At 39.5% G+C, this 26,345-nt stretch overlaps 1 protein-coding gene across 1 annotated transcript in view; it reads right to left on the reverse strand.

Annotated features, from left to right (window-relative positions):
* The window catches only part of LOC137257987 (leucine-rich repeat and coiled-coil domain-containing protein 1-like), a 489,406-nt gene that overhangs the window by 77,288 nt on the left and 385,773 nt on the right, over positions 1–26,345 (reverse strand). Inside the window, exon 11 of the mRNA XM_067795512.1 lies at positions 6,674–6,773. Coding sequence (XP_067651613.1) covers positions 6,674–6,773 — 100 coding nt within the window. The remainder of the gene's footprint in view (positions 1–6,673; positions 6,774–26,345) is intronic.

Below are 26,345 nucleotides of genomic sequence, written 5' to 3' on the forward strand. Positions count from 1 at the left end.
TGATCTGCTTTCCAGTACAGTACAGTAAGACGACAAGTACACGGTCACACAGTTCATGTTCCTATCTTTAGCTCGTACTGCACGAATATGGTCAGCAAGTTTCTTGGCTGCCTGATCTGCTTTCCAGTACAGTACAGTAAGACGACAAGTACACGGTCACACAGTTCATGTTCCTATCTTTAGCTTGTACTGCACGAATATGGTCGGCAAGTTTCTTGGCTGCCTGATCTGCTTTCCAGTACAGTACAGTAAGACGACAAGTACACGGTCACACAGTTCATGTTCCTATCTTTAGCTTGTACTGCACGAATATGGTCGGCAAGTTTCTTGACTGCCTGATCTGCTTTCCAGTACAGTACAGTAAGACGACAAGTACACGGTCACACAGTTCATGTTCCTATCTTTAGCTTGTACTGCACGAATATGGTCGACAAGTGTCTTGGCTGCCTGATCTGCTTTCCAGTACAGTACAGTAAGACGACAAGTACATGGTTCCACAGTTCATGTTCCTATCTTTAGCTTGTACTGCACGAATATGGTCGACAAGTTTCTTGGCTGCCTGATCTGCTTTCCAGTACAGTACAGTAAGACGACAAGTACACGGTCACACAGTTCATGTTCCTACCTTTAGCTTGTACTGCACGAATATGGTCGGCAAGTTTCTTGGCTGCCTGATCTGCTTTCCAGTACAGTACAGTAAGACGACAAGTACACGGTCACACAGTTCATGTTCCTACCTTTAGCTTGTACTGCACGAATATGGTCGGCAAGTTTCTTGGCTGCCTGATCTGCTTTCCAGTACAGTACAGTAAGACGACAAGTACACGGTCACACAGTTCATGTTCCTATCCTTAGCTTGTACTGCACGAATATGGTCGGCAAGTTTCTTGGCTGCCTGATCTGCTTTCCAGTACAGTACAGTAAGACGACAAGTACACGGTCACACAGTTCATGTTCCTACCTTTAGCTTGTACTGCACGAATATGGTCGGCAAGTTTCTTGGCTGCCTGATCTGCTTTCCAGTACAGTACAGTAAGACGACAAGTACACGGTCACACAGTTCATGTTCCTACCTTTAGCTTGTACTGCACGAATATGGTCGGCAAGTTTCTTGGCTGCCTGATCTGCTTTCCAGTACAGTACAGTAAGACGACAAGTACATGGTCCCACAGTTCATGTTCCTATCTTTAGCTTGTACTGCACGAATATGGTCGGCAAGTTTCTTGGCTGCCTGATCTGCTTTCCAGTACAGTACAGTAAGACGACAAGTACACGGTCACACAGTTCATGTTCCTATCTTTAGCTTGTACTGCACGAATATGGTCGGCAAGTTTCTTGGCTGCCTGATCTGCTTTCCAGTACAGTACAGTAAGACGACAAGTACACGGTCACACAGTTCATGTTCCTATCTTTAGCTTGTACTGCACGAATATGGTCGGCAAGTTTCTTGGCTGCCTGATCTGCTTTCCAGTACAGTACAGTAAGACGACACGTACATGGTCCCACAGTTCATGTTCCTACCTTTAGCTTGTACTGCACGAATATGGTCAGCAAGTTTCTTGGCTGCCTGATCTGCTTTCCAGTACAGTACAGTAAGACGACAAGTACATGGTCCCACAGTTCGTGTTCCTACCTTTAGCTTGTACTGCACGAATATGGTCAGCAAGTTTCTTGACTGCCTGATCTGCTTTCCAGTACAGTACAGTAAGACGACAAGTACACGGTCACACAGTTCATGTTCCTATCTTTAGCTTGTACTGCACGAATATGGTCAGCAAGTTTCTTGGCTGCCTGATCTGCTTTCCAGTACAGTACAGTAAGACGACAAGTACACGGTCACACAGTTCATGTTCCTATCTTTAGCTTGTACTGCACGAATATGGTCGGCAAGTTTCTTGGCTGCCTGATCTGCTTTCCAGTACAGTACAGTAAGACGACAAGTACACGGTCACACAGTTCATGTTCCTATCTTTAGCTTGTACTGCACGAATATGGTCGGCAAGTTTCTTGGCTGCCTGATCTGCTTTCCAGTACAGTACAGTAAGACGACAAGTACATGGTCCCACAGTTCGTGTTCCTACCTTTAGCTTGTACTGCACGAATATGGTCGGCAAGTTTCTTGGCTGCCTGATCTGCTTTCCAGTACAGTACAGTAAGACGACAAGTACACGGTCACACAGTTCGTGTTCTTACCTTTAGCTTGTACTGCACGAATATGGTCGGCAAGTTTCTTGGCTGCCTGATCTGCTTTCCAGTACAGTACAGTAAGACGACACGTACATGGTCCCACAGTTCATGTTCCTATCTTTAGCTTGTACTGCACGAATATGGTCAGCAAGTTTCTTGGCTGCCTGATCTGCTTTCCAGTACAGTACAGTAAGACGACAAGTACACGGTCACACAGTTCATGTTCCTATCCTTAGCTTGTACTGCACGAATATGGTCGGCAAGTTTCTTGGCTGCCTGATCTGCTTTCCAGTACAGTACAGTAAGACGACAAGTACACGGTCACACAGTTCATGTTCCTATCCTTAGCTTGTACTGCACGAATATGGTCGGCAAGTTTCTTGGCTGCCTGATCTGCTTTCCAGTACAGTACAGTAAGACGACAAGTACACGGTCACACAGTTCATGTTCCTATCCTTAGCTTGTACTGCACGAATATGGTCGGCAAGTTTCTTGGCTGCCTGATCTGCTTTCCAGTACAGTACAGTAAGACGACAAGTACATGGTCCCACAGTTTGTGTTCCTACCTTTAGCTTGTACTGCACGAATATGGTCGACAAGTGTCTTGGCTGCCTGATCTGCTTTCCAGTACAGTACAGTAAGACGACACGTACATGGTCCCACAGTTTGTGTTCCTACCTTTAGCTTGTACTGCACGAATATGGTCGACAAGTGTCTTGGCTGCCTGATCTGCTTTCCAGTACAGTACAGTAAGACGACACGTACATGGTCCCACAGTTTGTGTTCCTACCTTTAGCTTGTACTGCACGAATATGGTCGACAAGTGTCTTGGCTGCCTGATCTGCTTTCCAGTACAGTACAGTAAGACGACAAGTACATGGTCCCACAGTTTGTGTTCCTACCTTTAGCTTGTACTGCACGAATATGGTCGGCAAGTTTCTTGGCTGCCTGATCTGCTTTCCAGTACAGTACAGTAAGACGACAAGTACATGGTCCCACAGTTCATGTTCCTACCTTTAGCTTGTACTGCACGAATATGGTCGGCAAGTTTCTTGACTGCCTGATCTGCTTTCCAGTACAGTACAGTAAGACGACACGTACATGGTCCCACAGTTCATGTTCCTACCTTTAGCTTGTACTGCACGAATATGGTCGGCAAGTTTCTTGGCTGCCTGATCTGCTTTCCAGTACAGTACAGTAAGACGACAAGTACATGGTCCCACAGTTCGTGTTCCTACCTTTAGCTTGTACTGCACGAATATGGTCGGCAAGTTTCTTGACTGCCTGATCTGCTTTCCAGTACAGTACAGTAAGACGACACGTACATGGTCCCACAGTTCGTGTTCCTATCTTTAGCTTGTACTGCACGAATATGGTCGGCAAGTTTCTTGGCTGCCTGATCTGCTTTCCAGTACAGTACAGTAAGACGACAAGTACACGGTCACACAGTTCATGTTCCTATCTTTAGCTTGTACTGCACGAATATGGTCGGCAAGTTTCTTGGCTGCCTGCTCTGCTTTCCAGTACAGTACAGTAAGACGACACGTACATGGTCCCACAGTTTGTGTTCCTATCTTTAGCTTGTACTGCACGAATATGGTCGGCAAGTTTCTTGGCTGCCTGATCTGCTTTCCAGTACAGTACAGTAAGACGACAAGTACACGGTCACACAGTTCATGTTCCTATCTTTAGCTTGTACTGCACGAATATGGTCGGCAAGTTTCTTGGCTGCCTGATCTGCTTTCCAGTACAGTACAGTAAGACGACAAGTACACGGTCACACAGTTCATGTTCCTATCTTTAGCTCGTACTGCACGAATATGGTCAGCAAGTTTCTTGGCTGCCTGATCTGCTTTCCAGTACAGTACAGTAAGACGACAAGTACACGGTCACACAGTTCATGTTCCTATCTTTAGCTTGTACTGCACGAATATGGTCGGCAAGTTTCTTGGCTGCCTGATCTGCTTTCCAGTACAGTACAGTAAGACGACAAGTACACGGTCACACAGTTCATGTTCCTATCTTTAGCTTGTACTGCACGAATATGGTCGGCAAGTTTCTTGACTGCCTGATCTGCTTTCCAGTACAGTACAGTAAGACGACAAGTACACGGTCACACAGTTCATGTTCCTATCTTTAGCTTGTACTGCACGAATATGGTCGACAAGTGTCTTGGCTGCCTGATCTGCTTTCCAGTACAGTACAGTAAGACGACAAGTACATGGTTCCACAGTTCATGTTCCTATCTTTAGCTTGTACTGCACGAATATGGTCGACAAGTTTCTTGGCTGCCTGATCTGCTTTCCAGTACAGTACAGTAAGACGACAAGTACACGGTCACACAGTTCATGTTCCTACCTTTAGCTTGTACTGCACGAATATGGTCGGCAAGTTTCTTGGCTGCCTGATCTGCTTTCCAGTACAGTACAGTAAGACGACAAGTACACGGTCACACAGTTCATGTTCCTACCTTTAGCTTGTACTGCACGAATATGGTCGGCAAGTTTCTTGGCTGCCTGATCTGCTTTCCAGTACAGTACAGTAAGACGACAAGTACACGGTCACACAGTTCATGTTCCTATCCTTAGCTTGTACTGCACGAATATGGTCGGCAAGTTTCTTGGCTGCCTGATCTGCTTTCCAGTACAGTACAGTAAGACGACAAGTACACGGTCACACAGTTCATGTTCCTACCTTTAGCTTGTACTGCACGAATATGGTCGGCAAGTTTCTTGGCTGCCTGATCTGCTTTCCAGTACAGTACAGTAAGACGACAAGTACACGGTCACACAGTTCATGTTCCTACCTTTAGCTTGTACTGCACGAATATGGTCGGCAAGTTTCTTGGCTGCCTGATCTGCTTTCCAGTACAGTACAGTAAGACGACAAGTACATGGTCCCACAGTTCATGTTCCTATCTTTAGCTTGTACTGCACGAATATGGTCGGCAAGTTTCTTGGCTGCCTGATCTGCTTTCCAGTACAGTACAGTAAGACGACAAGTACACGGTCACACAGTTCATGTTCCTATCTTTAGCTTGTACTGCACGAATATGGTCGGCAAGTTTCTTGGCTGCCTGATCTGCTTTCCAGTACAGTACAGTAAGACGACAAGTACACGGTCACACAGTTCATGTTCCTATCTTTAGCTTGTACTGCACGAATATGGTCGGCAAGTTTCTTGGCTGCCTGATCTGCTTTCCAGTACAGTACAGTAAGACGACACGTACATGGTCCCACAGTTCATGTTCCTACCTTTAGCTTGTACTGCACGAATATGGTCAGCAAGTTTCTTGGCTGCCTGATCTGCTTTCCAGTACAGTACAGTAAGACGACAAGTACATGGTCCCACAGTTCGTGTTCCTACCTTTAGCTTGTACTGCACGAATATGGTCAGCAAGTTTCTTGACTGCCTGATCTGCTTTCCAGTACAGTACAGTAAGACGACAAGTACACGGTCACACAGTTCATGTTCCTATCTTTAGCTTGTACTGCACGAATATGGTCAGCAAGTTTCTTGGCTGCCTGATCTGCTTTCCAGTACAGTACAGTAAGACGACAAGTACACGGTCACACAGTTCATGTTCCTATCTTTAGCTTGTACTGCACGAATATGGTCGGCAAGTTTCTTGGCTGCCTGATCTGCTTTCCAGTACAGTACAGTAAGACGACAAGTACACGGTCACACAGTTCATGTTCCTATCTTTAGCTTGTACTGCACGAATATGGTCGGCAAGTTTCTTGGCTGCCTGATCTGCTTTCCAGTACAGTACAGTAAGACGACAAGTACATGGTCCCACAGTTCGTGTTCCTACCTTTAGCTTGTACTGCACGAATATGGTCGGCAAGTTTCTTGGCTGCCTGATCTGCTTTCCAGTACAGTACAGTAAGACGACAAGTACACGGTCACACAGTTCGTGTTCTTACCTTTAGCTTGTACTGCACGAATATGGTCGGCAAGTTTCTTGGCTGCCTGATCTGCTTTCCAGTACAGTACAGTAAGACGACACGTACATGGTCCCACAGTTCATGTTCCTATCTTTAGCTTGTACTGCACGAATATGGTCAGCAAGTTTCTTGGCTGCCTGATCTGCTTTCCAGTACAGTACAGTAAGACGACAAGTACACGGTCACACAGTTCATGTTCCTATCCTTAGCTTGTACTGCACGAATATGGTCGGCAAGTTTCTTGGCTGCCTGATCTGCTTTCCAGTACAGTACAGTAAGACGACAAGTACACGGTCACACAGTTCATGTTCCTATCCTTAGCTTGTACTGCACGAATATGGTCGGCAAGTTTCTTGGCTGCCTGATCTGCTTTCCAGTACAGTACAGTAAGACGACAAGTACACGGTCACACAGTTCATGTTCCTATCCTTAGCTTGTACTGCACGAATATGGTCGGCAAGTTTCTTGGCTGCCTGATCTGCTTTCCAGTACAGTACAGTAAGACGACAAGTACATGGTTCCACAGTTTGTGTTCCTACCTTTAGCTTGTACTGCACGAATATGGTCGGCAAGTTTCTTGGCTGCCTGCTCTGCTTTCCATCGTCTCTCTCTCTCCTCCTCCAGTTCTTTCATCAGGTGCTGCAACATAATTTGGGTAGAATAGATTCAGCAACTGATTCAGTGATCAGTCACAGAGGCACATAGCGTAGAATATGTTTGGTACTGTATTCAATGATCAGTCACAGAGGAACTTGGTTTAGAATAGGCTAAGCAACTGATTTAGTGATCAGTCACAGAGGCACTTGGCGTAGAATATGTTTAGAACTGTATTCAATGATCAGTCACAGACGTACATGGTTTAGAGTAGGCTCAGCAACTGGTTAGAAGATCAGTCACAGAGGAAATCGGTTTAGAGTAGGATCAGCAACTGATTCAGTGATCAGTCATTAAATCAACAAGGAACCATCAGTCTGCTGAAAGGTATACTGTAATCCACAGAAAACTTACAATAGAATAAAAATTCAAGGCTTGAACAGTCAACAAGAAGATGAATTTATCAATATCCCCCACAATGGTAAAATACTCTTCATGAATATGTCAGCTAATTACTACCATATCAAGTGTATATTTTGATGTACCTCAGTAATGTTGGTATCGGAAATAGTGTGGTACTGTTGATTTAGGTGACAAGGTTCTTGAATACCCACATAGTGGAAGTAGAGCACTGAAGGGTTTTAAACTTCAGCCAGGATAAAAAAACAACAAAAAACACAACATGTTGTTATCATAGGTCTGCAGAAAAACATATCCACATCATGTGTTGTCTGGAAGAAACAGTCTGTCAGGCTGGGTGTAATGTTGACCAATCAGTATAAAATTCTACTTTAGAGAAGGAACTGTTCAAATACAATTTATATGATTTGTTAGTGTCAGTAACTTAACTATTTCTATTAACACCTCATGTTTCAAGTTTTAAAATAATTAGATAGTGAGTTTAGTTTTACGCTGCTTCTAGCAATATTCCATATTAGAACCCAGGACTTCAGTGTGATGACCTAACGCTTTAACCACAAGGCTACCCTGCCTACCCAAAAACTTAGTTAAATCAATTGTCAAAACAGGGGCAGAATTCAAGCTTTAACATATAATTCACTAGTTGCATTCTTGACAGGCATGAGTAATCAGGGCTTGTTTTGACCATGACTATAGACTACTCTAATCTTTACAGTCCTGGATAGTTTCAACATGTATTACTGTATTATTGGTTAGGACAGAGTAAACATGAGAAAACCTCACATGCAGCTTCATGATCAGCAGTTACATTTGATTTGTGATTAATCTGGGAGCCCATTTATCCAGTGAATATGCAGATATTGACTGATAAGTTGCATGAGGGAATACCACTTACCATCAGGAGCAGCGTGTGGGGTTTCTATGGTTCATATTGGGGGAACACTATATTGTTTGATCATGCTGCAGTGTGTGCAGCATGCATGGTTTACCTAATTTCTGTAGAAAAGTGCATACGCATGCACAATGTGCACCTCTTCACTGTATTTGGGACAAGAATACTTTGTGGTCTATAAGCAGACCAAAAACAGACCACACCTCATCAGCAACATTATAAGTGAGTTGCACTCACCAATATTCCAGATACATGGCTGTGGTCTGTAAAAAATCGAGTCTAGACCAGACAATCCAGTGATCAACAGCATGTGCATTGATCTACGCAATTGGGAAACAATGATATGTGTCAGCCAAGGCAGCAAGCCTTACCACTTGATCCTGTTAGTCACCTCTTACGACAAGCATTGGTTACTGAAGATCAATTCTAATCTTCACTGGTCCTTCAGCAAATTAAGGTACTGTACTTAATGAACAGGCATTCTTAAAACTTGGTGAATAAAACTTTGAGATTTGAGCTAAAATATCATTTGCCATTCAAATACTGGTGTAGCTCCTGTTCTGCAAGGGATACTTTAGGTGCAGAAATTAAGATTACTATAGGGTGGTTGAGTAGTCTGGTGGTTTAAGCCTTGGCTTACCATGCCGAAGACCTGGGTTCAATTCCTGCCATGATATTGCTGGAATATTGCTAAAAGTGACATAAAACCAAACTCACTCACTATGATGGCTGTGCATTGTGTCATGCATACAAAGATGGAAATAGCAATGAGCTGTGCAAACATTTCTCTCTCCCAGTGTGGTGATTCAGTTAAAACATACTACCCAAAATAACTTCAATAAATTTCAAACAATCAGAAATGTCATATCACAGACTATAGATTTTCAGAAATAATAAATCATACATGTCCCTTGTACAATGTCCATTTTAGGTTTGCTGTGTTATTTTAGTTTTAAAATTCAGTCAAAATACTGAACATGATAAAATGCGTACTAGACCTTGTGGTTAGAAACACAAGTCTAAAATCTTGGCCAATCCAGATTAAAGCAGGATCATAAATGCCAAACGGTTCTTTCTTATGATGATAATTTAATGAGATTTTATTTACAACTAAATGTTGACATGGGATACTTCAGAATCTCACATTAAAAACCAACAAACCCGTGCAACTTACTTTAAGGCAAGGACCGACCATACGATTGTCTCAGTTATCATAACTCTTGTCATTGCCCGATTTCATCATTTTATTTTGTTGCTAAATCAGTATTCGTATTGGCATTCCTTGGCATCTTTTCATAGACAAGTTTTGTTACGTTACACATGACACAAGATATCTGAAAGCCTCATGTAGATTTTATGTTATACACATTTTCCAAATAGCTTTACATTTTATTTTCAATAATGATTAACTGACTAAAAACTTATTACTAGAATATAATTACATTCTAAACTGAAAACATCTTCTTTCACAGCAGGTCTTGTCGCATTCTAGCTTTGCATTCCAATCATGATGGAATCAGACCAGAGACAATTTGAGCACATTTTCTGATAAATTATTGACATAAATATATCAAAAGTTTAGCCTCACTAAAAACACTCACTATATGCTTTGCATAAATATATGGTTACATCGAAGTTTGATTCCTCCACTATCTTGGGGGAACCAACTGCAAACTTTATGCAGATTAATTGCATGAAGATCATGCATCAAACTGCTGAAAAGCATGTTTTAATGTCATGTGAACAGTTGCATTTTGGTTGTAAATATTTTTCAAAGGTCACATGCAGCGTAAAATACAAGTTTGCAGATTCTGACACCTTTTGGCATGCACATGCTAAAACAAATCATCAAAAACGCCAACTCAACCTATAAAGATGAAAAAAACAAACAAAAACAATGTCACAATAAAAAAAAGCCCCCAAAACTGGGGTTCAAACAATTCACTAACTTTCCCCCCAGTGCTGATGGAAAAAGTGGTTTCAACGGCTATGCTGCCCTCATAACACATGCGCTGTGAATAGGTTCGTAGAGCTTGAAACAGTATGCATGCCTGGAGTATGAGGTTGTGGGCAGTAGTCTGATCTTGGTTGTGTACACAAACAAGTACATAATCTACTTGTTACATAAGAAAACATGTTGATTGTGTTAAGCAGACTCTGTCACACAGAAAACTTAGCGTCTGGTTTTACTCACACCTACATGTCTGCATGCCAGGTGTCTGCTAATGACAAAATTCAATGTACAACTTCAATCATTGACCACATCCAATTTGAAATTAACACCTATCGGGCTTATATGTCATAAAGAAAGAACCAGCTAAGCCTATCGACAAGTGAACCAGTGGCCAGTGAAATGGCTTAGTTACATTTGAGAGCATACCCACCAGCTCTGATTGGGTTCGGTATCATGGCTGCTTTGTTTCGAGGGAGGTAAATCTGAATACAAAATACTGCACTTTTGATCTGAGATTATACACTTATAATTTTGTTTATTTGTATTTTTCTTAATCAGAAATGCATTTTATATATCATGAATAAGTGATAACTGTGTTTTAATTATGTTTGATTTTTTGGTTTAAGAATTCACAAATTTTCTCTGATTGTTATCATTTATTAAACTCTGGACAATAACCTTTTCAGCATTACAAATTTATTTTACAATACATCATTCCTTGTGTAAACAGTACCTTTAAACAGTATGGAATATTTTGCAAAACTTAGTTTAGAACAGTCGCCTGAAGTAAGTGGTTATATTTACTCTAGTAGGTCTAAAATGTTTGATTTGATGAAAAGTAAACAAATAAACATAAATGATGACAAAAAGCAGTGTGATTTTGAATTAATTTGTTTAATTTTAAATCATGAAGATATGATCATTGGTTGGTATGTTTTGAAATTTCCATTTTGTCATTACTTTTGATTCTCTTTGAATGTCAACAATTGTTTTGAGAATTTTCTGTACAAAAACAGATTGAATTCACTTCAGACTTCAAAGACAACCTTGAGAGCACATATATACTGAAGCGAAAATATAAGGAAACAAATGAAAGGATAATTTTTCCTTTATTTTTTCGAAGGTTTCTTCACAAACTTTGTATGACATAGTTTGTGAAGAAACCTGGACAAAAATAAGGTAAGACTTTTGCTTTCATGTGATCCTTATTTTTCCCCTAAGTATATATGGATACAATTGTTTGTAGCAAGTAACACACTTCAGTGCTGTCTTCATTAAAGAGGGTGATGTGTAGCCTTGTGGTGAAGGTACCAGCTTATTAAGCTCAAGGCCTGGGTTTGATTCCTCACACAGGTATAATCTAGGTATCTGATCAGACTAAGGCTTAGTCTCTGAAAATTTATAATTTTGAAAGTAACAAACAAACCCATTTTAATTGAAAAGGAGCACCAGGGAGACGAGAGATTCAGAACCTAAGGAAATCTAGACTTGATTCATTTAAGGCTTTAGCACTGCAGAGAAGACTTGGCATTAGACAAAATAAGGTGATTCAGGGACTGTGAGACAGACTAATATCTGATTTATAATGTCTACGTGTGTAATATTGATGGAATGCTAGTTTTGCATAAATACATGTAAAATCTTGCTCAGACATTCTTCAGGGAAAATATTGCTATCAATGATCTGCTTTGGTCAAAAGGACAAACTTCAACACTGTAGCTCAGCTGAAAAATCCTTGAGTTGTGTCATGGTAATTTTCATGGATCTAATATTCTCAAGTGATAACATGGCTCTTTGGATGTTGAATAGGTCTTCAGTAATCCATGCTTGTTGTAAGAGGCAAGTAATGGGATCGGGTGGTCAGAACTTGGTTCCTATCTGTCATTGCATCCCTATTATGTAGATCGATGTTCCTGCTGTCGATCACTGGATTGTCTAGACTTGTTCACATACCTCTGTCAAACTGCTGGAAAATTGCTGAATGCTGCATTAAACAACAGATATTCTAATCTTTGAACTTTGAACATGTGGGTACTTCCTTATATATCTTTCCACAAAATTTTGGAAAATACCCAGGGATGGGTTTAACATACTGTGGACAAAAAGAAAGATGGATGAAAAGTACATGATGTTATAACGACTAGCAAACACTTAGGTCACAAGACTGCTCCATCTCGATTTTCTGCAAGTTTTCAGACAGACAAGGCCACTTAATATAATATCTAGGCATTTATCCTTCACAGAGATAATAGGTTATTAGGATTAGTTTTGACATGAAGGTAATTTCTACACGATACAGACAGATTATACACCGTAACGAGTTGAATGTGTAGATAGCAATTATTTCTGATCAGATCTTGCCAAACAGCAATTACAGGTCCTTAATGGCTATGTCTCTGGCCACCCAAGAGTGTGATCAGTTCCTGGTGGGCAGTCACTCAATGTTATCTACTCAGACAAGGGTCTTCATTGCTGACATGCACCATATTACATTGCATAAAGACTCTTCCTGGTACAAGCTGATTGTACTGTTTTCCACACAACTATGTATGAGCAAGTATTCATCCCACAGATGACATCTTTACTTTGTCCATCAGGACAAGATGTCTGACTGAGATCTGAAGTTTCCTGGTTAACCTCCCATAGTGGAATACAGAAATTTTATGTACGCAATATTGGCATCCAACATGGGTCACAGCACAATCTTTAATTTAAGTCCAATAAGTTTCAGTACCTGTTAATTTGATCCATTAATGCCTTCAGTTGTGAGCCTGTTGCAGGTTGTGGAGTTATTTCATGTGTAATCAAGGGAAAGTTCCAGCACCTTCAGGATGTACTAGTTGTGTGGATATGTGTAAATATATCCATTAATTACCAAAAAAATATAGATGAAATAACATCCTTTATTTGTCAGCCTGCTGAAAGGGTTAAACTCTTAATATGCCCTCTGGATCAGCAAGTCTACATCCCAAATACCATCATTGGGTTGGTAAAAGTTATGGCCGCTACACAACCAAGATGCATGGCTATTGTGTTACCTTATACTTGCAGGTCTTCTTGTCAAAACACATACTTGTTTCCAGATGAAAATGAAAGTCACATGGGAAAATATATTGGGATGTTTATCACGAGAGAATTGCTACAACAACACAAGATGGTCTGAAGCGTTTCATTCTGTCTGAGGCACATTAGTTCCAACTCCAAGTGGCCGCAATTACTTAAGCATCTGAATTTATTCACATCAGAATCCAAAGTTATGTTGCTACTTAGAATTACATCAGATTTAGCATATGATTCTATCTGCAGGCATTCCAAGCTGATGGTCTGAGTAAGCACAGCTCCTTCTGCTTGTCTTCAACATGATGGCTTGGGATCGGTCTCTTGGCCGACTGTCTGCACAATGATATGTCTCAGTGGAGTGGCTGTGCATTCATGTTTCCTGTCTTCAACGTGATGGCTCGGGATCAGTCTCTTGGCCAACTGTCAGCCCAAGCATATGCCTCAATGGTGTGGCTCTGAATTCATGTTTCCTGTCACTGGTTTGTCTGGTTCAAACTTGAATATTTCCAAGCCTCAGTGATAAAGCTTGAATATTGCTGATGGGAGCATGAAAAAAACATTCACTCAGTCACAATCAATTTGCAAATATGTAATGATGGATACTACCAATAATCATATATCCAAAAAGTTTCACAATGCACAAAGGTCACCAAACTTAGTGACTTACGATCACCTTATTGTTTTGTGAAAGGAAGTCCAGATCTGGAAAACATGCTGAACATGTTTGATGTGTTGAGAACCACGGACATCAATGGTTAATTCTCTACGAAGGCAGTAATTCATATACAAGAATTCTAATCCACACCACTGCTGGGGAGACAACACTCTGCTTTCGTTGAGAAAAAAAGTCATTAGTTTTATATACTACAATGAACAAAGTCCTGCTATTGTGACATCTTCCGGGCCCATTCCTCAAAGTGACTGTAGCACATGACTGTCATTAGTGTATGTTAATGCATGAGTGTTACAATCATCTTAGTGCTCTGATCACTTTGAGGAACAGGGGTCTGGATTAGAGTGTTTAGATAACTTAGACAGATACAGGATGGACAATGTGCGCTTTTGCATGCCTGTTTGGACTCTCAGTCTGTGAGAAGTAGGGATAAAATTTTAGATATACTGGTGTCTCCTATTCTCGCGGTACTTACAGACATCGGCTGAAAAAATTACACAAACAGTTCCAATCGTATGAATGCTTGTTGTTTCTAAATGAAGAGACTCCCCCTCTAACATCTGCATCTATCAGCTGCTTAATCCATCACGTGTATTGTTGCACTTGATCTCGAAGAAAAACAAGGTCACCCACTGCTGACTTTTCAAGGTGTCTCCCATTTTCGTGGCTAACAAGAAAGTAACGTTATTAAGTGTAAGGAAGGGGAATCCTGTTGAAAAGGGTGGGAAAAAGGTATGATTTTTCCAAGTTGGTTAAAACTCATGAATATTTGTTACATTGCAAAATTTTGATAATTCACAAACTTGGGTCACTTCCTAGTTACTGGTCAATGATGTAAACAACCACTAAGTATCAGTTTTGAATGGCACCACATTGGTGATCTCGGCAGAAAATGTATTTACCATGAGAATAGGAAACCCCCGAGCACAGGAGACGGCCCTATACATACAGTCATCCATCGCCATAATGCAGAACTCATCCATGGACCCAAAGACCACATTCATTCCACCAGGAGACACAGCACAATCCCCACCAGAGACAAATCGACACAATGTACCAATTTGACTTTCTAAAATCGGATTTCAGAAGATTCACAATATGATAATACTGACATAATAACTGTTTGAAAACAAATTTGTTTTAAATATGTTCCAAGTAATTTGCATTAAATTTGAATTATATTGATAGTTGTGAAAGTGAAGGCATACAATGAGAGACATGCTTGATGCGTAATCATGCTTAAAGAAGCTATGTTTAAGGAATATTAGATCTTCACACAAAACACTGGTCAACAAAGACTAAACTTTGGCAGGAAATACCAACAAAATCGGCAATGAACACAACAAATCGAAGATTTGATGCAATAGACCGAGTAACAATGTAATTTGTGTGAGTCTTGGCCTGGCAGAGGACAGTAATATTATGTGTTATGGGATTTTAATTGTATTAGATGATTGGAAATTTCATTTAGATCAAATACTATTGGACAAATTTTAGTACATGACTATTCTACATACAGCACTAGGCTTACCAGACAGAGCACAACCAACAATTGTCAAGATTGAGGTCCTTCATGCCATCGGAGCTATCTTTGTCCATAATATATCTAAATCGTGCTCTCAATGTGTCGAATAGCTCCAGCTGAAAATCCTGGATTGTTAGACCTTGGCCTCCTTGAGGAGGCAGCTGGACTTTGAGATTGTAATTATGTAGATGATACATCAAATTTAGGTAGAAAGTCTGAGGCAAGGAGTCTTTATACCTAAGCAGTATGCTTCATTTTCTCGACACACCATCACCCTTATCCTCACTGCATCAAATCATAAATATATTCTTCACAAATATAAAGAAAGCAATAAAATCTAAATTTTCTACAGACAAGTGCTTGCACATATGTCAGTATATACATGTATAGGTAAAGTAATTTAATTTCCCGCATGTTAAACCCCACCCCACCTCATCTATACCATCTCAACTCATCGAACCTATCTGACCTCACTTCACCATGCTTTGTCTCATGCATATAAACCTGAAGTGTGCTTCTCACTATATATTAAGTCATCTCTTGTTTTCCCAGAATAACCACACATGAAGTTTTTGTTTTGGAGGGACAGGTTTTACTTTTCACTAGAAAGACCTCTTCCCAGGTTTTACTTTTTGTCAGTAAGACTGCTTTTTTTGGACATCAGGATTCAAATGATACATGAGTGTTTGAAATCAATTGAAAAATTTCATTTAAGTTTATGCTCAAAGTACAAAGGTCTTCCCAAGCAAGATCGGAACCGCAAGTCTCAAATCCGCAAGTTTTGTAGGCAGGCTGATGAAGGTGGTGGGGTTAAATTATCTACCTATAGTTACGGTCATTAAATTGATTTTATGCGCATTTAAGTCATTGTTATGCAGCTGCATTAAATGATCATCTACAGTGTAATTGATGGTATATATGTTACAGAAAACACTTCTCGGTTTTGGTAGACACCCCTCATGATTTCCCTCCCATTCCGGTTTTACGCTGTCTACCAAATCTCGGAGGCATGTTTTCTCCTAAACTTCACATCCTCACCTCAACCAAACCCAACCCACCTCATCACAGCCCAATTCACGACTCTCTTGACCTCACCTCACCATACCACAACCCATGTAACCTTGCCTCACTTCACCTCCAGCCTTTCACCTCACCCCAACTCACATAACCCAAGCCAAACTCAACCCACCTCACTCCAACCCATCTAGCCTGACCATACCTCACCTTACCACACCACAACCAATGTAACCTCACCTCATTTTACTTCCAGCCTCTCACTTCATCCCAACTCATATAACCTAAAGTCAATTCAACCCACCTCACTCTGATTTCCAAACCATCTATCCTGATATTCTTTGCTTCACTCTACCCTCTGATCTTACCTCAACCCACGTCACCACAGCCTACCTCATCTCACCAATGTCACCTTACCTCACCTAACCAAACTATAACTCATCCAATCTCACCTCTCTTTACCTCCACACTCAACATCCCACCTCACTTGATCTTACCTTACCTTACGTCACCTCGCTTCAGCTCACAAATATGCAGTCTAAAACACATGCACATTTCTTGTTCGCAGTGAACATAAAAGACTGCTTCCCTTTGAATTAAAAAAGTCTTTTGACACCTAATCCCATTTCCCAAGATTATTCAGTTGCTTATTGTGAAGAAATGAATAACTCGGTAGTGGTATTTCTCAACTCTCATTGTTTGCGCAAGATCAATGAACAGAACATTGTCTATAGTATCACGGACATTTGTTCAAAATCATGAAAGTGGCATGCAAAGGAAATGATCACAACCCTATTAACCTTTCTTCTAAATGTCACAACATATTGCAATTTGATGAAAATGTGCCAGGTGAAGGACAATCTGTTTGAGTTAACAAAGCCCAAGGCTCTGCAGTTCCCCTATCAAATCCAGAATGATGAAGAAATGGACTTTCTGTCATAATATCAAATCTGAAGGTCAAAAATATAATTTCCTGAAAGTTATTTGAAAGTGTATGAAATCATGGCAAACATAATGCATCTCTGAAGCGTGTTACTTTGTTGGTGAAGGAGTAGCAGAATCTTGTTTCATGATGGTCTTGCAATGTTCTAGTTTCAAGTCTGTCATGTATCCCTTGTGGCAAAAATGACAAGAATCAACATCACAATCTTCTTTAAATAATGACATTGCTGTACTGCAGCCTCATTCCCTTCTCTTTTTCATGTGGACAGAGAGATAAAATCATTTTGATTTCATTAATACTTGTCCAAGAAGAAATGGTTCAGTACTCCCTGAGCAGATCAGCTGACACGCTTACAAGCGACTGGAAGCATTAGACATGTCAAAGTGGAATTGTTGGTTTTAAGTCTGCTTTGAACATCATTTCAGTGATATCATGATGTGTAAGCTAAAGTGGGACCTAATCCCTAAGTGATGCAGTTGCCTGACATTCAAAACTTTGATAAAAACCCACAGCATTGTATGACGGTTATTTGATTGTTGTTTAAAGCCGCACTCTGCAATATTAGTTATGTGGCAGTGGTCTGTAAATGATCAAGTCTGGGCCAGACAGTCAAGTACTGAGCATCATGGCCTACGTAGTTGGAGCATGATGACATGTCAACCAAGTCAGTGAGCCTGACTTCCCAATTTCCTTAGTCACCTCTTACGACAAGCATATGTTACTGAAGATCAATTTTAACCCAGATCTTCGTGGGTCACAACAACACTGTATGGTGATGACGAAGTTGGATTCATACGATGTGAAACAGTACCATGATCTCCATCACAAATCAAATGATGGTCCTCATTGCTGTGATAAGGTGCTGCCCAGTTACACAATCAATTGTAGAAAACGATGTTCCTTGTGAGGATCCTTCATGGATTTGACCCCAGCAAACTAGACTAACGGTTAGTTTCTGAATATACATAGTTTTCATTGTCACAAACCCATTTAGGTTGAAAACAAGCACCAGGGAGGTCCGAGATTCAGAGATGCGACCCTGTGGGAATCTAGACTTGCATTATTTATGGCTTTAGCACTGCAGGGAGAGCAGTAGGGAAAATATTGTGGTTCTGTGGCTGTGAGACAGAATACATTGCAGGGAAGGTTAGGTGTTTGGAAACATACTGTGGTTCAGGGACTGTCAGCCAACATTGCCTGGAGGGATAGGCTGTAGAGAAAATAATGTGGTTCAGTGATTGCGAAGGTTATGAAAAACGTGGGTTCAACTAAGTGCAAATTCCGGTTTATTTAGAAGATAATTACACTTTACATCTGTTTCCACTAGATATGTAGGTTATCACTCTCAGGTGACTTGGGATGGTTATCTTGGATTAGCAATAAACATTGCATTTAGCGAGTCTTATGAGTATGGCTAGGAGCATGACAGAATTTGCTTAAGTCTTTACTAATGAGTGAGTGAGTTGGGGTTTTTTTTGCCACTTTTAGCCATATTCCAGCCAGATCATAATGGGAAACACCAGAAAAGGCCTTCACAACATGAACCAGTGCAGGGAATCAAACCCAAGTCTTTGGTGTGATGAATGAACACTTTAAGCACTCAGTTTCCCACCACCCCTTTTCACAAGCAATAATATTTACAAAAATAAAAATGACCTCACACTGTGAAACTTTCAGTGTGGGCTAAATTTGTTGGCAAAACTCTCATGCTACTACTATTAACACTTTTAACATAGGAATTCAAATAAAACTGCAGAAAATCCTCCAACTGTGCATCCCAGCAAGATCTCTGCTTCTTATGCCAAGTGAGCATACCTCGCAGACATTCCAAGTATTTTCATACACAGAGATTCCAATGCACGGAAATTCTACACTAGCAACAGGGAGAGAACAGGAGAGACAGAGGTTATCCAGAAACATACTGAGGGAAACAAATAAGGCAACACCACTTCATCCCAGCATTCTTCTATTTATTCTCAGCTTCTTACCACAATGTGATTCAAAGCTTGTGGAGAATCCTGAAATAAAATATAGGAACACCTGAGCTATAATGTGTTCCCTTATTTTTTTCCTTCAGTATATCCACCTGGTGGGCATTACAGAATAGCGAACTTTATCATTTACAGTTGTTGGGAGAATGGACATGGTTGTTTCCTACAAAACAAGATAATTGAGTCAGTGCTGGTTTGGGTTGATCCTGATTCGGTAAGAGACGGTTACCACATGCGAGAACACTGTCAGATATTAAAGCAATGAAAACAAGAAGACAAAGTTGTTTGATCCATACCCTGCAACTGTGGTGAAGGTATGTCTTATGAATTATCAAAGAAAACTGGCTGGTTTCATGTAACAAAACTGAAAGAATACTTCAGATAAAAAGGATTTCATTTCCCAACTAAATGTAGTTTCAGCTGAGCAGAGTCAAAAGTATAGTTTCATTTCGAGATCTTTCCACCTTTGATGGATATAAAAAATATGACAGAGAATAATGAAAATAACTATTAACTTTAAAAAAAATAAATCATGAAGTACATTTTGTGTTTTCTCTGGTCGAATGTGGTTCTTGAAAGGCTTTAGGCATTGGAGAAACATGTATACGTGTTCCTTCATCAGGAGTAAGAATTAGCTCAGAAACAAATAAAAACATGTTGTTTTCCATAAAATGTGTCATGCATCCAACAAACAATCTCTCATAAAGGCAACAAAACCTGTCATATACGGTCATATATCATACGGTTATCCATATTTGTTCTTCTTATATTTTTTTTCTTCATTTGTTATTGAATATTGTTGTTTTAGTATAAGACACTTGAATGAAGTAAACAAATGCTCAACAGCGTAAAGATACAAATCCTATGTCTTTCTTGCACACATGCATGCCATTGCATGACAGTATTAGTTATACAAAAAACATTCAGAAGAAATATATGGAGAAAAGCTCTAAAAATTTGTGATTATATTAAAAATGTACATATAGTTTGATAATAATTGATAATTGTTCCCCACAAGTCTCCTGATAATTGATAATGGAACTGGTTTCCAATCCCCAACACTAGGCCATGTGGTCATTTAAAAGTCAGAAGTCATGTCGAATGTAGTTCCTTCACGTCACTAGATATTCTTGTGCTTTGTTTGCTATTTCATGATGCACTCAGCAATATTCAAGCAGTCTCACTAATCCAGTCTGGACCAGAAAATCCACTGATCAACATAATGAACATCGCTTTACACAAATAAGGACACCAATCAGGTCAGCAAGCCTGACCACTTGATCCCATTAGTTGCCTCCTACAATAAGCATTGCAGGAGGATCAATTCATATGCATAATATCAATTCATAAACAATGTATTTATCCTATCGAACACCTGAATTTTAATTTTAAACTGTTTGAAGCACTTCATAGTGGGTGTCATTTTCTGGGCACATGGTGTCCACCTTATTTCAAGAAAAAAATGAGCTCCAAATTCCCTTTCAGAAAAGATGCTCCTTAACACCCTCTCAATGTGATTAGTGTTGATGTGAAAAGCTTTTGGTTAATGCTAGAGGTTATTACCCTTATGACTTAAAACTAGTCTATGAAATTACATGTAACATATTTTACAGACAAAAAATCACACACACAAAAAAAATATAATGGAAAGGAATCCTGAGATCTTCATTCATGAAGCTGTGAAAATATAGACTTGTTACATTTTCTAGACTTGCGTGGGTTTCCTTGGATATATTTGCTTTAGAGTCTGTATCACAGACTACCCTTGGGACACATCAAAACTCGGATTCAGTGTAAGATGTTTACAAGAATGAGAATGAATTAAACAGGAGTCCTAATCAAGTATAGAGTCAGTTTAGTCATACAAAGCCTCCGTAGGCCTGTCTCCCTGACTCATGAAAATAGACTAAACAGGCACCTTACTCAAGTCTAGACAGATCTCGCAAGTTTCAGAGTACTTCAGTAAGTCTGTCTACCAGACCAATGAGAATATATTGGGGAAAGGTTTTGGCATACAATGTCAGACAATGTAAAAACGGAGAGGGAAGGAAATCCCGAGAGGGGGGAGCATCAATCATGGATAATTACAATGAATATTATCATTTAATGAAGCTACATAATAATAACTGAAGCACAGGCAAAATCCATTTAATAACAGTAACTACAAATAGAAAATTCAAACCAACATCCTTCATTACCCTAGTGGCTGTGTGGTAGAGCATCTGCCTACAAATCTGAAGGTTGCAGTTCCAGTCTTGCTTGGGAAGAGATTTGCACTTTGAACTTGAATTTTAAATGAAATTTTCCCATTGATTTCAAACACTCACATACCATTTGAATGTTGACATATAGAGTTCATATAGGGAAAGACAATAACAAAAAGTAAAACCTGGGAAGAGGTTTGCTTACAAACAAAAACCTCAAATGCGATTATTCTGGGCATCTTAGATGACCTAAGATATAGTGAGAAGCACGCTTCAGGTTTATGTAATAGGAGTCAAACTTAAGTCTAGAATGTTTGAGTTTGTTCTTGGTTCCATTTAGATTTCTTTGCATTTATTTTATAGACATACATCTTTAAATAAATACCTTAATTTCTGAACCTAAATATTGTTAGTCTAGATCCTGACCATCAACCTCAGATGTGTAAACTTCATGGCGTTTACCTCACATCTTTGAAGCACTATCAGGAGTGTTACAATCAACAGACAACCATCTACTGACAGCTCCAAGGGTTCACAGAATGTATAGACACAAATCCTAGTCATACACCACAGCAATAGTACTTCAGAAAATGTTTAACCGGATCTGGTGACTTCATCTTGTGATTGCTTCAAATCCAGACCAAACACGACACACCAATTTTCTCGAATCAGTAAGTTTTCACTTTTTATATGCAACTGTTCATTTGACTTGAGTGCAATATTCCTGTATCATGACGTGCAATAGGTATCCTCTTGACAGATGACATTTGGTGTAATATAAATGGACTAATTATTTCTTATATATATATATAAAAACAGGCAGAAATGTAACACTTTTAGTGGATTTTGTGAGGCACATCTCCACTAAAAGTGTTACATTTCTGCCTGTTTATATATATATATATATATATATAAGAAATAATTAGTCCATTTATATTACACCAAATGTCATCTGTCAAGAGGATACCTATTGCACGTCATGATACAGGAATATTGCACTCAAGTCAAATATATACACAAGTACTAAGATAGAGTACCGAGGTATACATATACACAAGTACTAAGATAGAGTACCGAGGTACACAAGTACTAAGATAGAGTACCAAGGTATATATACACACAAGTACTAAGATAGAGTACCAAGGTATATATACACACAAGTACTAAGATAGAGTATCGAGGTACACAAATACTAAGATAGAGTACTGAGGTATATATATACACAAGTACTAAGATAGAGTATCAAGGGATTTTGTGAGGAACATCTCCACTAAAAGTGTTACATTTCCGCCTGTTTGAGAAGGTACGGTGGGGTTGGTGGTCTTGATAAATAAATATGAGGGGATGTCAAAAAACTAGTAAGCCTAACTAAATGCTCGATGTCCAATTTTCGTAAAGTGTCCATTTTATTGCGAAGGGATCATTACCATAATTTAACATATGTGAGTAATGTAGTTCAAGAGATATGAGTCATCACCTGTCACATTGGGGTATAATATTTGTAAAATAATTCAGAAAATTAAAATGATGTCATTTGGTACCTCTCGGATAATGGTTTGTCTTCAAATAATATCATATACAATATGTTCAGAATAGTATTGTATGTATTCCTGTCATCATCAACATCCAATGATCTGGATTGCTAGATTTAGACAGGGTCTGTTTTTTTTAAGGATACCCCAACTTTGATCTTTCACAAACGTAGTGTCCACATATTCAAGCTGGCTCTGTTTATAATATATTGAGAGCTGACGCTTGTGAGACCTTGAAGTATTTAGCTTAAACCCTTGGCACCATGTATGAACAGTAGTCTATACAACTAAGACATGATGACTTGCATGACCAAGTCAGCAAACTTGATCACCAGCAGATCCTACATGTCATGAAGGAATGGTTTGGTAGAATAGTGGTAAGGGTAGAGTAAAACCATACTCACTCACTACTATCTTTGAAAAAAGATCAGTTCTTACCAATCTACTCACGAGTCACATTTATGGTTTCAGTACCCCATGGAACTACATGCAAGGTTAAACCCATGAAGATCCCGGTTCAAATTGATCTTCAGTAACCCATGCTTGTTGTAAGAGGTGATTAACGGGATCGGAAGGTCAGTTTCGCTGACTTGGTTGACACATGTCATCATATCCCAATTGCATAGATCGATGCCCATGCTGTTGATCATTTGATTGTATTGTAGACACTGGATTATTTCTTGATCATGGGATCGTTTGGTCCAGACCCGATCATTTACAGACCATCACCATATAGCTGGAAAATTCCTGATTGCCTCATGAAAGTAAATTCACTCACTTACTCAAAAGCATTATCAGCTGAAGACCATGTGAAATCCACACCTGTATAGGTTGCGGATTGTGAGACAAACTACCAGACCTTAACTCTGTTGTCACTTGCTGGCCCTGCGCCAAGTCCCAGGCCCAGATCTCAGTTTGGATTTAATGACACCTCCCACAACGCATCTCATGGTTTCAGCATCTCATACATCACTGGATATGTACCACCCATGTGGGCTCTGTTTGCTCAAATTTGTATGTTTTTTTAAAACAATGAGACGCATTCATGATCAGCACACTTAAAAGCATCTACTTCACTCAATGTACTTTCAGCCACGATTCCCTCCTTGTAAACCGTTTAACAGGTATCCTGCTGTTTAATAGATTTGCGGTGCGTGTTTCCATCTCCTCAAACAGATATAATAGGTTTAATCTCTGATCATAATATGCTGCAGTTACAAGACATAAAATTATTCATAGCTACAGAAACACAATTTGATGACACATATTTTCATTTAAGTAATAAGAATCATTTTGACCATGCCCACACAAATAATATGAAACCAATAATTTGTTTGCTTGTTTATTGCTTAATGCCTCATTCAGCAATATTTCAGTTAGTAATTGAGTGTAGACAAAAGAATCCAGTAATCAAAAGCATGTGCATCCATCTAGGCAGTTGGAATACGATGACATGTGTCAGCTCAAACGGAGAGCCTGACCTCCTTCACGGGTCTCTTGACGGAGGAAGTGGAGATTATGTGATCCCACAGTCTGCTGAGGCACTGCTGCGAGTATATCCCCAACTTTATTCATGATGAAACATCTTTTTTGTTTCTGTCACCTAAAACCTATCTTGAAAACAGGTCGATAAATGAATTTAAAAAATTACAATGCAGGTTTGATCATCCACTGGAAGAGTCCACTTTTAGATAATAGGGGTGACACTAGTTCATCACTGCATATTCAACAGTCAACAGACCATGAAAAGATGTTTTAAGATTGCAGGCGAATTAGGACGTAAGCAAATAGAGAACAGCACCGTGACCTATGTCTTTGTCAGTCCCTGAACCATATTGGTTTTCCTTATGCCCAGCCCTTTGCTTAAGCTTGAAATGAAGAAATGCTACATTTTCTTTTAAAGGTTGCTCTGAGCCTCCATTCTTCATTTTTATAGGAATCATTTGTATCTGTGAAAATAGTATATATTCACTGACTAAGAGTTAGTCTACCGGGGCTCCACTGAGGATGCTTGCTTTTCACCCAAATGTATATCCTAAATACTTCACCCAGCTCTTAACAGTGAAAAGGTAGGGTAGAATAGAATTTAAAGTGTTAATTTATCAAGCTGAAGACTCGAGTTTAACTGCCCACATTGTTACAATGCGTGAAGCCCATTTCTGGTTCCTAGAATACTGCTATAGGTCTGAAAAAGACATACTCACTCACTATCAGTGAAGAAACCCACACATTGTATTTTCCATAATCTAAAATCACATTCGCTTTTAATGTTGACAAAGTGATGAAGATAGAGATGTTCATTCAGGGATTGAAATAATGACAAAAAGGGCACATTGGTTGAAATTTAAAACTCTGTATTTGAAAGACTTATAACTTGCACTGCACCATCCTTTTAACAAAAACTTGAAACAGTTGGTAGCTGTTAAAGTTTTCCTTTCCACGATCAATGTCATGAATTGGCAAACAAAATTTTACACATTTTATTCTATGACACATAAACACAACTAAAAGGTGCAAAAAAAGCTTAATTTTAAAACTTAAAGAGGAAATCAGACTAAAAAGTAGAATGCAATGATAAAGTATATTGTCACTATTTTGTACTGGTTCTAGCTCCATCTTGAAAGAAAGTCACCTTCGGTCAAAGACTTGTTCACCTTCAAATACCAGAGCCATGAAAACGTTTTAGTCATACAGAATATTAGGAAGAGAGTTTAATGGATGTCAACGTCTTTCTTATGAGGAACACAACATTTCAGTGTATATTCTTACTGCTTCATTGGATGAAGGAGTAATTAGCCTGCTGATGGAGTAAGGATATTTAAAGAAGCAGTGTGTTAATCATAATAAAAATGTCGACATTCATAAAACTCTCTTCCTTATGTGTATCACTTCTAAATGTCCTTCAAAGAGTGAGTGAGTTTAGTTTTATGCCACACTCAGCAATATTCCAGCTGTATGGCGACGGTCTGTAAATAATTGAGTCAGGACCAGACAATCCAGTGATCAACAACATGAGCATCGATCTGCGCACATGGGAACCGATGACATATGTCAACCAAGTCAGCAAGCCTAACCACCCGATCCTGTTAGTCGCCTCGTACGACAAGATTGGGTTGCCTATTCTACCCCATGACCTTCACGGGTCGACCTTCAAAGACCTCATATAGATGCTATGTAGTTTTCCATGATTAGCATAGCTCAATATTTGTGTTTTTATCACAGTATTTGTAGAATACTTGTCATCAGTGTGTTGAGAGATATTTGGATGCACAAAGACCTGGGGTGGACAACAGGTCTTAAGCAACCCATGCTTACCACAAAAGGTGACAACAGGATTGGGTGGTCAGGTTCCCTGACTTGGTTGACATGTCATTACAGGGATTGAATTTTTTTTTTTTTTTCAAGTGTG

This window comes from Haliotis asinina, chromosome 12 (assembly GCF_037392515.1).
Source record: "Haliotis asinina isolate JCU_RB_2024 chromosome 12, JCU_Hal_asi_v2, whole genome shotgun sequence".
Taxonomy (NCBI): Eukaryota; Metazoa; Mollusca; class Gastropoda; order Lepetellida; family Haliotidae; genus Haliotis; species Haliotis asinina.